At 35.9% G+C, this 15,724-nt stretch overlaps 2 protein-coding genes and 1 pseudogene across 2 annotated transcripts; 1 reads left to right on the forward strand and 2 right to left on the reverse strand.

Annotated features, from left to right (window-relative positions):
- The first annotated feature begins 2,291 nt into the window (after window positions 1-2,291).
- On the forward strand, window positions 2,292-3,200 carry LOC108475183 (uncharacterized). Its single transcript, XM_017777171.1, has 2 exons — window positions 2,292-2,503; window positions 2,552-3,200. Exons 1-2 carry the CDS (start codon window positions 2,292-2,294, stop codon window positions 3,198-3,200), a joined length of 861 nt encoding a protein of 286 aa, XP_017632660.1.
- Window positions 3,201-7,237: 4,037 nt separating this feature from the next.
- Window positions 7,238-7,891, reverse strand: LOC108475791 (major allergen Pru ar 1-like). Its single transcript, XM_017777772.2, has 2 exons — window positions 7,670-7,891; window positions 7,238-7,567 (listed from the first exon to the last, which is right to left on the reverse strand). Exons 1-2 carry the CDS (start codon window positions 7,851-7,853, stop codon window positions 7,269-7,271), a joined length of 483 nt encoding a protein of 160 aa, XP_017633261.1. The 5' UTR covers window positions 7,854-7,891; the 3' UTR covers window positions 7,238-7,268.
- Window positions 7,892-9,220: 1,329 nt separating this feature from the next.
- On the reverse strand, window positions 9,221-10,136 carry LOC108475781 (major strawberry allergen Fra a 1.05-like; annotated as a pseudogene).
- Window positions 10,137-15,724: the final 5,588 nt, after the last annotated feature.

Raw genomic sequence — 15,724 nt, forward strand, 5'->3', positions numbered from 1 at the left:
TTTTGGGAAAAAGTAAAAGGGTTTGATATTTAATTTATTTGAATTATTCGAATTCAAAAATTCAATTGATTCGAACTTGAAATTCGAAAAAAAGTAGAGCTGATTCGATTAATTCGATTCGAATAATTCGAAATTTAAACTTTTTTATTATATTTTTAAGTCAAAACGAATTTTGCTCGCCCTTAATTGAGACTGGAATATAGAGCTAGTTTATAAATTTTTTGTACTTTTATAAATTTTGTATGTTTTTTTTTTATATTTTGTTTATATTTTATATTTTGTTTATATTTATATTATATATAAAGTGGCTAATAGAGTTGGTGTCACGAGTTAACTCAACATCAATTCAATAGTGAAATTATTAAAATATATTTATTTTAAAGGGTAAAAGATATTATTATAAGGATACTTTCATCTTTTCAAATAAAACAACTCAAAAATATTATTGAAAAATCGAACACAAAACTAACAATTCATATAAAAATCTTTATCACTCCACTAATAATAATTTATTAATATGTTTTTATAAATAATTTTAATATAAAATATTTTATTCTTCTACATTATGGGCGTGATAAATCTGGTAACTTTTAAAATTTTTTATAAAAATTATAATTTTTCATATTTTTATAATTTTTATAATTTTTATGAAAGGAAATGGTGGGATTCAATAGGAACGAAGGTAGGTGCCTTGCCCTAAAAATTTTTTGAACGTTGAAATTTATAAAATTTTAAGTTATAAATAAATGGTAAAATTATATTTTGGACTTTTAATAAATAATAAAATTTTAATTTAATTTTTAAAAATTATAAAATATATGTAGTATAATGATGAAATTACATTTCAACTCTCATAAAAATGTATAATAAAATTTCACTCCTTCTTTCAAAAAAGAATTTATAGTTTTACCTATAGGTTTCCATAGATTAAACCCAAAGATTTAATGTCAATCAATATTCATTTCAATGAGCCTTTACACCATAGGCTTAGATGACAATTATTTATAACTTTTAATAATTTATTATAATCTTATATAGTTTTTTTTATTTTTATAATTATTTAAGGATTATTTATAATCATTTTATTCTCCTATAATTTTTATAAGCCAAGTAAGTTACTGTAATAAATAAAGCAAAGAATATGATGTTGTAGAGAAAGCACATGAGAGGATAATACAATTGGCCCCCTTTGACCCATGCTTGCTCCTTGTTTAGTTTTAGTGTTGAGTATTTTGACATAATAGGTTGGCTTTGTACATATAAATTAGCCTCATTATTGCTTTATGACAAATATCCTACTTGAACAAATACCCATACATGAATATACATAATACAGTTCATTATAGAAGTTAATTAATTATGTTACTAAATTTTGTGTTTTATATTTTGATTTTTTTATACTTATATTTTTAAAATAATTTAGATTTGGATAGTAACAATTAGATTTAATACTGAATTTTGAAGTAATTATGTAAATTTGAATTAAAATTAAAAATTAAAAAAGAAAAAATTGCAGATATTTGATATATTGTCGTCACTACATAAACTAATATTCTATTAAAGTTGTTCTTCCCTGTTTCAACCATGTTGCTCTCGAGATTTAGTGAAATTTTGTACTTTAGTATGAGAAAAACACCTAAAAGTTCTCAAATGATTCTGATTTGTGTATTTATCTCTTCGATATACAACACCAAGCTTACCATAAACCAACAAATCATTGAATCATGAGATCAATTTTATTGGAACTGTTAAGCATTGGCCTGCAATGCAACATATGGCCAGCAACTCAACAAGCAGACAAGCAATGGAGCAGAACCGAGTGCAGCAGCTTGTTCAACATTTTGTTTCATTTTGTTCAAATGTAACTTACTTAGTTACCTAGTAACTTGTCAATTGAAGTTAGTAGGATTAGTTTTTTATTTGCTCTTGATGTATCAGCTTACTTTTACTTGTAATTCAAATTTGTATTAGTGTATTAGTGGGAGCAGTTATATTAGTAGGTAACTGTCCAAATTTGTTTTTGTAACTTACATATCTTTTGAATGATCAATGAAGATTTGATTTTTTTCCTCAATACTCTTGCTGTTCAAACTCTTTTCTCTCTTTTGCTTCGGTTTCATTTTTGTTTAGCAAATTCAATTCTGTTTTTGCTATTTTTGTTACTGTCAATGTTTCAACAAATGGTATTTAGAGCCTAAGTCTTTGAGGGCCTTTGTTTGTTGGTTACTTTGTTAAGAAAAACTTAAGCTTGAGAAGGAAGAAATCGAGGCTGTTGAGTTTGTTTCAGCAGGATGAGCTTCACTCCACCTCCACCTCCAATGTTTGTTGGTGAAAACTACCACATTTGGGTAGTTAAGATGAAGACTTATCTTCAAGCTCAAGATTTGTTGAGTGTAGTTGAGAATGACATCGAACCACCTCCATTGAGGGCCAGTCCCACGATTGCTCAAATGAGGCAGCATGCTGAGGAGAGCACCAAGAAGCACAAATCCTTGGCCTGCCTGTAAAATGGAGTGACAGATGTGATCTTCACTTGGATCATTGCCTGTAGCACACCTAAGGAAGCATGGGAGAGGCTGAAGGAGGAGTTCATGGGATCAGATAAAACAAGGCAACAACAAGTGATCAACTTGAGGAGGGACTTTGAAAACCTGAAAATGAAAGAGTCTGAGAGCATTAAGCAATACTTAGACAGGATCATGGCCACTGTCAACAGCATAAGGCTGCTTGGTGAAGATTTCAGTGATAGCAGAGTGGTTGAGAAGGTTATCACCACACTTCCTGAGAGATTTGAGTCCAAAATCTCATCACTTGAGGATTTAAAGGACTTGACAACCATTTTCTTGTCAGAATTAGTGAACTCCCTTTATGCCTTGGAGCAGAGAAGGGCCAATAGGCAGGAAGACCATCCTAAAGGAGCCTTCCAAGCAAAGGCCAAAGAGAAATCCAGCACAAGTCAAAAAGAAAAGAAGCCTTGGCTTGACAAAAGGGACAAACCAAGGAGAGATTCAGGCAAGAGAAAATTTCCACCATATGTCCATTGCAAGAAAACCACACACTCTGAAAGGTTTTGCTGGTTTAGGCCAGACATACAATGTAAGAGCTGCAAGCAATTTGGCCATGTTGAGAAAGTTTGTAAAAACAAACCAAAGGCACCAGCACAGCAGCAGATCCAAGCCCAAGCTGCTGAGGATCTTTAAGCTCAGGAGGAGCATGTGTTCACAGCCTCCTGCTTTGCATCTTCAAGCAAAGTTGGAAGCAATTGGTTAGTGGATAGTGGCTGCTCACACCACATAGCAAGTGATGAAAGCTTGTTTAAGGATCTGGATAGAAGCTATTGCTCAAAAATCAGAATTGGTAATGGTGAAATGATTGAAGCAAAAGGCAGAGGCAATGTCTTAATCAGCACTTGTTCAGGTAACAAAATCATTTCAGATGTGCTTTTTGTGCCTAATATTGATCAGAATCTGTTGAGTGTTGGTCAGTTGGTTGAAAAAGGGTATTCCCTAGTTTTCAAGAATGGTTCATGTGTTATAGAGGACATTCATGGTCAGGAAATGATCACTGTAGGCATGGTAGATAAATGTTTCATGCTTGATGTAAACCAGCTCGAGAAGAAAGCTTATGCAAGCTTGACTGATAATACTGGTCTATGGCATAGAAGATTAGGCCATGCTAATTTTAGATCACTTAATCTGTTGCACAAACAAAATCTAGTGGAGGACATGTCCAAAGTTAATGCAAGTGACACTGTTTGTGATAACTGTCAGCTTGGTAAGCAAGCTCGATTACCATTTCCAGTGAACCAAGCCTGGAGAGTTGGAGAAAGGCTTGAACTGGTGCACTCTGATATTTGTGGACCAATGAAGTCCCCTTCTTTAAATGGAGCAAGTATTTTGTGTTGTTCATAGATGATCTAACTAGATTTTGTTGGGTTTACTTCATGAAACACAAGTCTGAAGTGTTTGAGGCCTTTAGTAAATTCAAGGCACTAGTGGAGAATCAAACAGGTAGCAAAATCAAGGCCTTGAGAACTGACAATAGGGCTGAATACTTGTCTGAGAGGTTTCAAAAGCTTTGTGAGCATGCAAGGATCCACCATCAGCTAACCACAGTCTATACTCCACAGCAAAATGGAGTTTGTGAAAGGAAGAACAGAACTGTGATGAATATGGCCAGATGTTTGCTGTTTCAGAGCAAGCTTCCAAGTAAATTTTGGGCAGAAGCTGTCAATACCTTAGTTTATCTGCTAAACAAGCTTCCAACAAGAGTTGTGAAAGAAAAAATACCCTTTGAAGCATGGCATGGACTAAAACCATCAGTTTCCCATCTGAAAATGTTTGGATGTGTGTGCTATGTGCTCATTCCAGCTGAAAGAAGAACCAAACTTGAGAAAAGGTCTGCCTCTGGCATATTTGTTTGCTACAGCAGTACCAAAAAGGGCTATAGAGTGTATGACCCTTCAACAAAGAAAATTTTGGTGAGCAAAGACATCAAATTTGATGAGGAGAAGTTCTGGAATTGGGAAGGTTCAGATGCAAGCCAATTTGATGAAGACCAACTTGATATCAGCCTAGAACCAGCTGAAAATGAACCAGAAAGTACAAATATGGATGATCCTCCTGTGAGAGGAACCAGAACCATTGCTGACATCTACCATAGATGCAATGTAGCAATAGTTGAGCCTTCAAATATGAAGAAGTTGCAAGGGACAGAAGCTGGAAGAAGGCAATGAAAGTTGAGCTTGAGATGATCAGGAAGAATGAAACATGGGACTTGGTTGACAGGCCAGATCAGAAGAAAGTTATAGGTGTCAAGTGGGTTTTTAGAGCCAAATTCAATTCTGATGGCTCTTTGAACAAACATAAGGCAAGGTTGGTGGTAAAGGGCTATAGTCAAGAGTATGGTACTGACTTCGTGGAGACATTTGCTCCAGTAGCAAGGCTTGACACAATCAAGCTTCCGTTTTCACTGGCTGTATAGAAACAGTGGAACATTCACCAATTGGATGTCAAGTCAGCCTTTTTGAATGGTTTTCTTAAGGAGGAGATCTACATTGAGCAGCTAGATGGATTTAAAGTCCCAGGAGAAGAGAATAAAGTCTACAGGTTGAAGAAGGCCTTATGTGGCCTGAAGCAGGCACCTAGAGCCTGGTATGACAGAATTGATGAGTATTTGTCAAGGCTTGGGTTCGAGAAAAGCTTGAGTGAACCAACACTCTATGTGAAGAAAACTGAAGATGAAACTTTGCTAATTGTTTCAATTTATGTAGATGATCTCTTGGTGACTGGAAGCAAAAAGGGTACTTAGATATGTTAAGGGAACCTTGAAATTTGGTGTCTTGTTCAAGAAAGAAAAGGAGCTTAAGCTAATTGGATATTCAGATAGTGATTGGGCCGGATCTTTAGATGACATGAGAAGCACCTCTGGTTATTTTTTCACTCTTGGCTCAGGAGTATTCTGCTAGAGTTCAAAGAAGCAACAAACTGTTGCTCAATCCATAGCTGAAGCAGAGTATATTGCAGCAGCAGCAGCAACAGTGAATCAAGCCATTTGACTCAGAAAATTGTTGTTTGATTTGAATGAAGAACAAAGTGGAGCTACTGAGATTGTGGTTGACAATCAATCAGCAGTAGCAATAGCTAAAAATCCAGTCTTCCATGGCAAGACTAACCATTTTAAAATCAAATTTCATTTTGTTAGAGAGGCTGAGCAGATAGGAGAAGTCAGCCTTGTTCATTGCATCTCACAAGACCAAGTGGCTGACATTCTAACTAAACCACTTGGTACATCCAGATTTGAACTCTTAAGGGAGATGATTGGTGTTTGTTGTATACAGTCCAAGGAAGAGTGTTAAGCATTGGCCTGCAATGCAACATATGGCCAGCAACTCAACAAGCAGACAAGCAATGGAGCAGAACCGAGTGCAGCAGCTTGTTCAACATTTTGTTTCATTTTGTTCAAATGTAACTTACTTAGTTACCTAGTAACTTGTCAATTGAAGTTAGTAGGATTAGTTTTTTATTTGCTCTTGATGTAATAGCTGAAATGTCAGCTTACTTTTACTTGTAATTCAAATTTGTATTAGTGTATTAGTGGGAGCAGTTATATTGGTAGGTAACTGTCCAAATTTATTTTTGTAACTTACATATCTTTTGAATGATCAATGAAGATTTGATTTTTTTCCTCAATACTCTTGCTGTTCAAACTCTTTTCTCTCTTTTGCTTCGGTTTCATTTTTGTTTAGCAAATTCAATTCTGTTTTTGCTATTTTTGTTGCTGTCAATGTTTCAACAGGAGCTCTGAAGAAGATTGAAAGGAAAAGAACTCTGATTCATTAATATTTTAAGCAATCAAAACCTTGGATGCAAGTGCTTCAACTATTAGATTATTTCTTGCACCTTTTATTTTGACATTCTAATATATAGATTACCCTGAAGTTAGATTTGTCGGATACGGATATACATACAATACAGTTATTGGAACAATTTTATTGTCTGGTTGTATGTAAGACATGATTGTTTGGTAGTAATAAGTATTAACATAAAATGACTGTAGAAAGATGGTGGAAATCTGAAATACTTGAGGAACATGTTATTACCAACACCAAAGTTCCAGAAATTCAGTGTGATCAATGATTTATGTGCCAAATTTTACATGGATTTTCTTGTAAGATAAAACAAAAAAGGTTCTGTAATTTATTTAGACCATCTTGAGCACTTCCATTTTGCTAGTGTTATTAGGTTACTGCAGTCCATTAGAGTGTCAGATAGTAGACACAATATACAAAATGAAGAGTTTGGATAATAGGGTTCTATAAGACCAAAATTATTTACCAAAGCTAGTGGTATTCATTATATCAATGACCCAAAAAACGTAGGTAGATAGCCAGACAGTGAAGACTTTTATGGATTTGAATTTCCCCAACAATTTTCCTGCCTTCCAGGTTGATCTTTAAGGAATATATGTCTGAATTAGTTTCAAATTTCTTCTTAAACTTGAGTTTGTTAATGTTCAAGTTTAATATAATGATGGACTCTCTATTCTCAATCAATATCTCACACAACAAGATTCAGTAAATACATTGAATTCTCTTTTGTTTATTACAGGCTTCACATTTCAGTTCAAACTCCCTGGTAATTAAGGCAAACTATGAAGTCTTTATTAGAAATCTAAAGTTCATTTGCTGCAGAACTAAAAACTAGAAGAGAAAAAGGGGAAATTGCTTGATATTCATTGAAGTGGATGCTACCATAATACTGGGATTTTTAGAAGGCATCGGGATTTGCAAGGAGGTAGGCTTCGATGGCCTTGAACAATACACCCGAAGCCTTTTCTTTTCCTGCCTTGATTGCCTCTTCCTTGAGCTCAGTGTCACCAATGGTGTAATACTTACTACTAGTCTTACATATGGATCCCCCACCTGGAGAGGCTTCTAACTTTATTTCGTAAGTTATTTTGTCGAGCATGTTCATCAGCGGATCGCCTTCAATCACACTGTAAATGTACTCAAAATTTTCCTTGTCTAATGCTTCTACCTTCTGTTTCATGTAATTGAATTGGTTTCCTGCATCATACATGTCCAAAAACACATCATTTTCATCCTTCTTCCCCTCAAACTTAATAATATACAGAAATGATACAAAGTGGTATAAATGAGGTAATTAACCTTGTGCAAAGGTGACCTTTCTGATGCTCCCAGGCTCACCATTGCCTTCAATGTACTCAACACTCTTAAAAACCTGAGGAACAATCTTGGGAATGAGAGTGTCCCCATCAAGGATGCAAGCTTTGAACATCTTGGGTGGTGGGATTGACGTAGTAACCTCAGATTCATAAGTGAAAACACCCATTGCTTTCAACTGATTTTAGGAATGATGAAAGAGGTATTTGAGCTGTGGAGATGTAAAACAGAAGATGAAGTATTTATAGACTGGGAACAATGAAGAATAGCCTTTTTCAAATCCTAGCCAGGAGATTCGTTTCTTCATAATTTATTGGATTGTTCTTTATTGATATTTTAAAATATAGTCTGGAAATCACCAAAGGAGACTTGCGATATTGATTCTGCTTTGCGTACTGACCTTGCTATAAAGAACAAAATTATGGATCTTGAAAGCTGTTAAAATCCGAAGAAGATTAAATTGGAAAAACTCTAATAACTTAAGTCAGGGTACCATCACTTGAGGCCATTAATCTCACATTTCTTTGGCCAGAGTTGTTAGTATAAATCTTCAGTGAAAAAAATTCGAATACACAAACAACTCCTTGAACAGAAAATGAATAAATAGGATAAGGCTCCAAGGCGAGCATCAATGTCACTTTTTTTTAGGTTATATTCGTCCTTGCCTATATTATAATGTGTAAAATAGTTACTAACAAATAAACCTCAAAGATACAATAAAGTCCAATGATTGTTTGCGTTTTGCATTGACGGAAGCAGTTCACTGAGTAGTAAGCGGAGAATAGCAATGATATCAATTTCTATAAAGAATTTCTACATTAATTTTTATAGAATAATCTAGGAATATAAAAAATGGTGAGGGATCAAAAAGAAACTTTCTTTTATATTTTTTTTGGGTTGTTATGTAAATAAAACTTCACTCATATTTAGAGGAAGCCTCATGTCTCTTAATAGAATGAATAATTACCCAATAAACATAATTATTCAATAGATATCTACTTGAATAATTATGACTATTTGTTAATAATTAAGTGACATAATTTTGATTATTTATAACTTTTTATTTACAACTATTGAAATACTATATATATTTTAAAAATGTTCTAACATGGGGAACTGATGGTTCCTTAGATCATTATGTCACACACGACTTCGGGAGCTTTGAAACAAGAGAGATGATAGATAGGTGTGCTTGAAAAACTTCATTTAATAAAGTGTTAATCTGCCGCCTTTTCCTAATAGTTTGGCCTTCCAAGATGACAGTTTGATTCAATTTTCACCATCAAATGCTGGAAAAAATTGTTGTGTTTTTAACTCATTTTACAACCCATTTTATTCTAGATTTTTTTTGTAGCCACATGGTATGTATGTTGTTGCTCCAAAAGAGTCTTAAGTTCTAATTTCATCTCTTTCTCCTGCCTGAACCAATCAATGTTTGAAAGATTGTTCTGAGCTTCTTTTAATTTCTTAGTAACAACATTCCCATAAACTCTACTCACTTCTTTCTCTCAATCACAGAGCAAAACTGAAGCTTAATTAAGTAAACAAATTGGATCCTCTTTTATTCATTTCATGTTTGACATTTCAGTTCAAGCTTCTGGTTATCTGGGCAAACTAGGAACTTATTATCAATCTGAAGTTCATAGCTGCAAAACTGAAAAAACTATAAGAAAAAAAAAGGCGAATTATTCGATATTCATTGCATGTAATCTCCATATTGGGATGATTTCAATAGCTGTTAGGATTTGCCAGCAGGTACGCTTCAATGGCCTTGAACATTCCCAGTACCTTCTCTTTGTTCCTTGAGCTCAAACTCACCAATGGTGTAATACTTACAAGTAGTCTTGCATACTGATCCCCCATTTGGAGAGGTCTCTAACTTTGTCTCGTAAGTGATCTTCTCAAGCTTATCCATCAATGCATCACCTTCGATCACACTGTAAATATACACAAATTTGTCTTTGTCTACTGCTTCAACCTTCTGCTTCATGTATTTGAATTGGCTTCCTGCACATTCAAAAACACACAATTTTACCCTTTTTCCTTCCAAGTATAAAATTGTATAAATGAGCTAACCTTCTCCAAAAGTGACCTTCTTGATGCTACCGGCCCCACCATTGCCTTCAATGTACTCAACACTCTTAAAAGCCTCAGGAAGAATCTGGGGAATGAGAGTGTCACCATCAAGGATACAAGCCTTAAACATTTTAGCTGGTGGGATTGCTGTAACAATCTCGGATTCATAAGTGAAAACACCCATTATTTTCTGTTGATATTGAGAAATACTCAGAGGTGTTTTTGAGCTGTGAAGATGTAGTATTTATGAAGTTTTGAAATCGTAGCTAGGTATATTTTATTGGATTGTTTTTGGTTGAAAATTTTGATGTGAAACAGAGATAAGTTTACCATAAAGAACAAAATTATGGATCATGGCAGCAGTCAATATCAGAAGAAGCTTAAAAAGAAAGAACTCTAATATTTTAAACACATATATAAGACTTTAAATTCAAGTGCTTGGACTCTTAGGAATAGGAAAACTATTGAAGAGTCCGTGATTCTTAGAAGAATTCACGGACAATTTTGAATAATAATTTAACTGTTAAGATATAGTTTTAGTAATAATTAAACTGTTTAAATATAGTCTATTAAAATTTTAAAATATAGCTTTTAGTAATATTTTTATTTGGGTCTCTTTATAATTTATAAAATTTTAAATTAGTAATGATAAAATTGTATTTTGACTTCCCAAAATAATAATAATTTGATTTAGTCCTCTAAAAATTATAAATATATAAGCTATTAAAATGGTAAAATTGTATTGTTACCACTCACGACAGATTGTTTAGTCATGGTATGGGTTCTGATCGTTGTTGTTTGTTGTGTTTTGATGCTTCTGAATCTCAAAATCATATTTTTTTTGAGTGTGCCTACTCTCGAGGTTTGTAACAACTTGTTCTGGGTTTGTGTGGCATCAGGAGGTCTTTTGGTACGTGGCTTCAAAAATTTAGCTAGACGACTTCTTCTTTCAAAGGTAAGTCATTCCTTGTTTGCTTGCTAAGCTGGCATGGAATGCAATTATATACTTTATTTGGTGTGAAAGGAATAGTAGCTATTTGTGAAATTTTCTAATTTTGTCAAAGTTTTGTTGAAGAAAGTTAAAGACGTTATGCATCTTCGTCTTAGTGGTAGATGTCCCACTGATTCAAACTCTGTTAATAACCGATTATGTTTGCAATGGAGTTTGAGAAATGTATAGGATAGGCTTCTGGTTTTGATTGTTGTAATCTTTTGTGTTTTTGGTTTTGTATAAGTTCTTACTGTACAGTTACAGTTTCATTGTTGTGGATTGTTGGATGTAGCAGGGTTTTTTTTTTTTCTGCTTCTTGGATAATACGATTTTCTTATCCAAAAAAAAAAAGAGAGAGATTGCATTTTTACCAAAAAAAAAAATTGCCTTCACCCCTTGTCCACAAGCTGGGTTAAGAATTTTCCATGCGGTTTCTTAATTCCACTTATGAGCTAAGAAAACTTCACAATCTCAAGTTTGTTGGGAAGAAACCAAACAACCGAAACAAAGCGAAAGCACAACCGGTGTTCTTTCTCTCCTTATAACTCCTGTCAAAAATTATGGCAAGCACAATAGCACAAGATATGTTCTCTAGCAACCTTAATCAACCACAAATCAACTAATGCAACCACAACAAAAATAAATAGAGACACCCGTATTTTTACGTGGAAAACCCCTTTAAATCAAGGGTAAAAACCACGGGACTTTAGAGTCCGATCAAGAGTTCCACTATCATCAAATGTTCAACTACAAGATCACAATATCAAGCCTACAACAAGCATTCAACTCCAACAAGGCTAACAATATATAATCTTTAGCAAAAGAGAGAAAAATGAGAGAATATCACCAAAAATGCGGCTGCTGAAAAATGGGTATTTTCGATGCTACAAGACTCGGATGAACAATCCGACCGTACAAAGTCAAGAACACCTTATCGCCTAGCTGTTGTCCAAAAATCAGCTCAATCGAACCACGGATGAACCTTCAATTGAAGAGTTGATCACTGCTGCACCAAACTTGAAAAATTGAAATTTTCTTCTCTCTTTCTCTCTGTTTTTTTTTTTTTAGCTCTGCAAAAATTTCTGCCCACATCACCCGTTAAAAGCCCCCCAAAAATGGCTTTTGACAAAACCAAAAGAGACAATAAAATGTGGCAGAATTATGGGTTTCCACATAGTGGGACCCACACCTAACTAATCTCCCCTCCAACTATGTGGGAATGCCTCCATGCGGAGGTCAAACAACATGCTTCAAACTTTCCTCTTGGTAAGGCCTTCGTCAACATATCAGCACCATTATCATTAGTGTGTATCTTCTCAAGCTCTAACAGCTTAGCTTCAAGAACATCTCGTATCCAATGGTACCTCACATCAATATGCTTAGATCTAGCATGAAAAGTTGAGTTCTTACCAAGATGAATAGCACTCTGGCTATCACAGTACAGGACATACTTCTCCTGAGTAAAACCAAGCTCATGCACAAACTTCTTCATCCAAAGCATCTCCTTACACGCTTCGGTTGCTGCAATGAACTCTGATTCGGTGGTGGACAATGCAACACACTTTTGCAGTCTCGATTGCCATGCCACAGCTCCCCCTGCATAAGTGATTAAGTAACCTGAAGTAGATCTCCTCGAGTCAATGTCTCCGGCCATGTCTGAATTCGTATACCCAACAAGAACATGTTTCTCATTGCCGAAACAAAGTTTCATGTTGGAAGTGCCACGAAGATATCTCATAATCCACTTCACTGCATTCCAATGCTCTCTGCCTGGATTAGAAAGAAACCGACTAACTGTACCAACGGCATAAGCCAAGTCTGGTCTCGTGCAAACCATTGCGTACATCAAACTACCCACGGCTGAAGAGTAAGGAATTTTCTGCATCTCTTTCTTCTCCTTTTCTGTGGAAGGACTATGCTTAACACTCAATCTAAAGTGCATAGTAAAGGGAGTATTCACCGCTTTAGCTTTGTCCATACTAAACCTTTGAAGTACTTTCTCAATGTACCTCTCTTGTGATAACCATAATTTCTTGGCCTTTCTATCACGTGTCAGTCTTATGCCAAGAATTTGCTTTGCTGGCCCCAAATCCTTCATTGCAAAGGATTTACTCAACTCTTGTTTCAACTTCTCAATTCTAAAAGCATTCTGACCAACAATAAGCATATCATCAACATAGAGCAAAAGAATAATAAAATCATCACCAGAGAATCTCTTAACAAACACACAATGATCAAAAGTAGTCTTCTTGTAGCCTTGCTCTCTCATAACAGACTCAAACTTCTTGTACCATTGCCTTGGAGCTTGCTTCAAACCATACAAGCTCTTCTTCAATCTGCACATATAGTCCTCTTTCTCTTGTGCAACAAAACCCTCTGGCTGCTCCATGTAAAGCTCTTCTTCCAAGTCACCATGAAGAAAAGCAGTTTTCACATCCATTTGTTCAACCTCTAGGTCATAACAATCTGCCAAATTCAGTATAGTTCTGATAGAGGACATCTTCACAACCGGAGAAAATATTTCTTCAAAATCAACCCCCTTTTTCTTAGTATAACCCTTGACGACCAATCTAGCTTTGTATCGTGGAGATGAAGATTTCTCTTCTTGCTTCAACCTGTAAACCTACCGATTATTCAAAGCTCTTTTGCCCTTGGGCAGTTTCACCAATTCAAAAGTATGGTTCTCATACAAGGACTGAAGTTCGTCTTTCATCGCTTCAACCCACTGATCTTTGCATTCACTCTCCATAGCCTCTTCATAACATTCGGGTTCTCCCCGTCAGTCAAAGAACATATTCATCGGAGAATACACGACGAAGATCGTCGATCTCGGAAGACCTTGAAGTGGAACTGTTGGTGGAGCTATAGGTGCTTGTTGTTGATCATTCACAACATCATCCATGGGAGTATCAAAGTCACCTATAGTCGATGGTCACCACTAACATCACCATGCACATCATCCTGGATAGGATCTGGTGAAGAGTCTAGGGGAACCGGATTCACATCGATCAAGTCACCACTACCTTGTGAATCCATTTTCTCCGTCTTATCAATGTCATCAATGGTGCGATCCTCAATGAAGACAACATCTCGCTTCTCACGAGTTTCTTCCGAATCGGATCATAGAGTCTATAACCAAACTCACCATCTAGACCATAACCAATAAAAATGTATTGTCGAGCCTTGGCATCCAACTTGGATCTTTCATCCTTTGGAACATGAACAAATGCTTTACAACCGAACACACGTAGGTGATCATATGACACGTCTTTACCAAACCAAACTCTATCCGCACATCACCTTTCAAAGGAACACTAGGAGACAGATTTATCACATGTGTCATCAGTATTCAAAGCTTCACCAAAACGATCTTGGTAACTTTGCATCGACAACAAACATCGACTCTCTTAATCAATGTTCGGTTCATTCTTTCACTAACCCATTTAACTGTGGAGTCTTTGGTGGTGTTCTCGATGTCGATTCCTGTCGCAGACAATACTCATGAAACGACCACAATGTACTCGCCACCATTATCGATCGAATGCACTTCAACTTCTTCCCGTTTCCTTTCAACGATGCTTGTAATCTGTTTAAACACCTCAAAGACTTGATTTTAGACTTCAAAGTGTAAACTCATAGCTTTCTTGAACAATCATCAATGAAAGTCACAAAGTAAAGTGCACCACCATGTGATCTTACTTTTATCAGACCACAAACATCTGAATGGACCAACTCTAGCAACTCTGATTTCCTATGAGGAGGATGGCTTCTAAATGAAACTCTTCTCTACTTTCCTGCTAGACAATGAGCACAATTCTTCATGTAGCATTCTTTAAACCCGAAGTTGATTCTTCTTCGCTAAACAATAAGCCCTTCTCACTCATGTGGTCGAAGTCGTTTATGCCACAACTCGGTTGAGCTGTTATTCAGTGTCACATTCACCGTCTCTCGAGAAGTCAAAGCTTGCATCAAGTACAAATTTGAGCTCTTCTTTCCTCGAGCCACAACCAAGGAGCCTTTAGTCAGCTTCCACTGCCCTTCACTGAAGGTGTTACAGAATCCTCATCATCAAGCTTTCCTGCAGAAATCAAATTCAAACGGACATCCGGTACATGTCTGACATCCTTGAGAGTTAACTTTGTTCCATTGTTACTCACCAAGCTAACATCTCCCATACCAATAACCGAAACCAAACCATCATTACCCATCTTCAATACCCCAAAATCACCAGGAGTATAAGATGTGAAGAATTCCTTCCTCGACGTGACATGAAGTGATGCACCAGTATCAATCACCCAACTAGTCTCGTCGCATGCTAGGTTGACCAAATTCTCATCACAAATAACTAACAGATCTTCACGAGTAACAGTAGCAACACGCTCGGATTTTTCATCATCATTCCGATCGTGTTTATCACCACCACCTTTGTTCTCTTTCTTCCACTTGAAGCAATATTTCTTGATATGACCTTTCTTACCACAATGATGACACTCAAGATTCTTGTATCTCGATCTTGACTTGCTTCGGCTTTTATCTCTACCCTTTCCATCTTTGTCTCTGTTTCTCCCCCTGTTCTCGATAACCAACACCTCGGACTGTGATGTAGAACCCTGAGATCTTCTTCTAACCTCTTCATTCAATACACCACTCTTAGCCAAATCCAAAGTAATAATACCTGTAAGCGAATTAATGAGTGAGACTCGAAAGGTCTCCCAAGAGTCTGGTAGAGTAGCAAGCAACCAAAGTCCTAAAATCTCGTCATCAAATTTGACACCCATACTAAGCAACTGATTCATCACACTCTGAAATTCACTAACATGGTCACTATAGACATTCCTTCTTTATATTTCAGTACCATCATTTTCTTCAAAAAAACAACTTGTTATTGCCCGACCTCAAGCATACAAGCTTTCAAGCTTCTCCCACAATGTTCGAGCATGTGTCTCCGATCAATGTGGTTGTAAACATTTTCT

Source organism: Gossypium arboreum, chromosome 3 (genome assembly GCF_025698485.1).
Source record: "Gossypium arboreum isolate Shixiya-1 chromosome 3, ASM2569848v2, whole genome shotgun sequence".
In the NCBI taxonomy this organism is placed as follows: Eukaryota; Viridiplantae; Streptophyta; class Magnoliopsida; order Malvales; family Malvaceae; genus Gossypium; species Gossypium arboreum.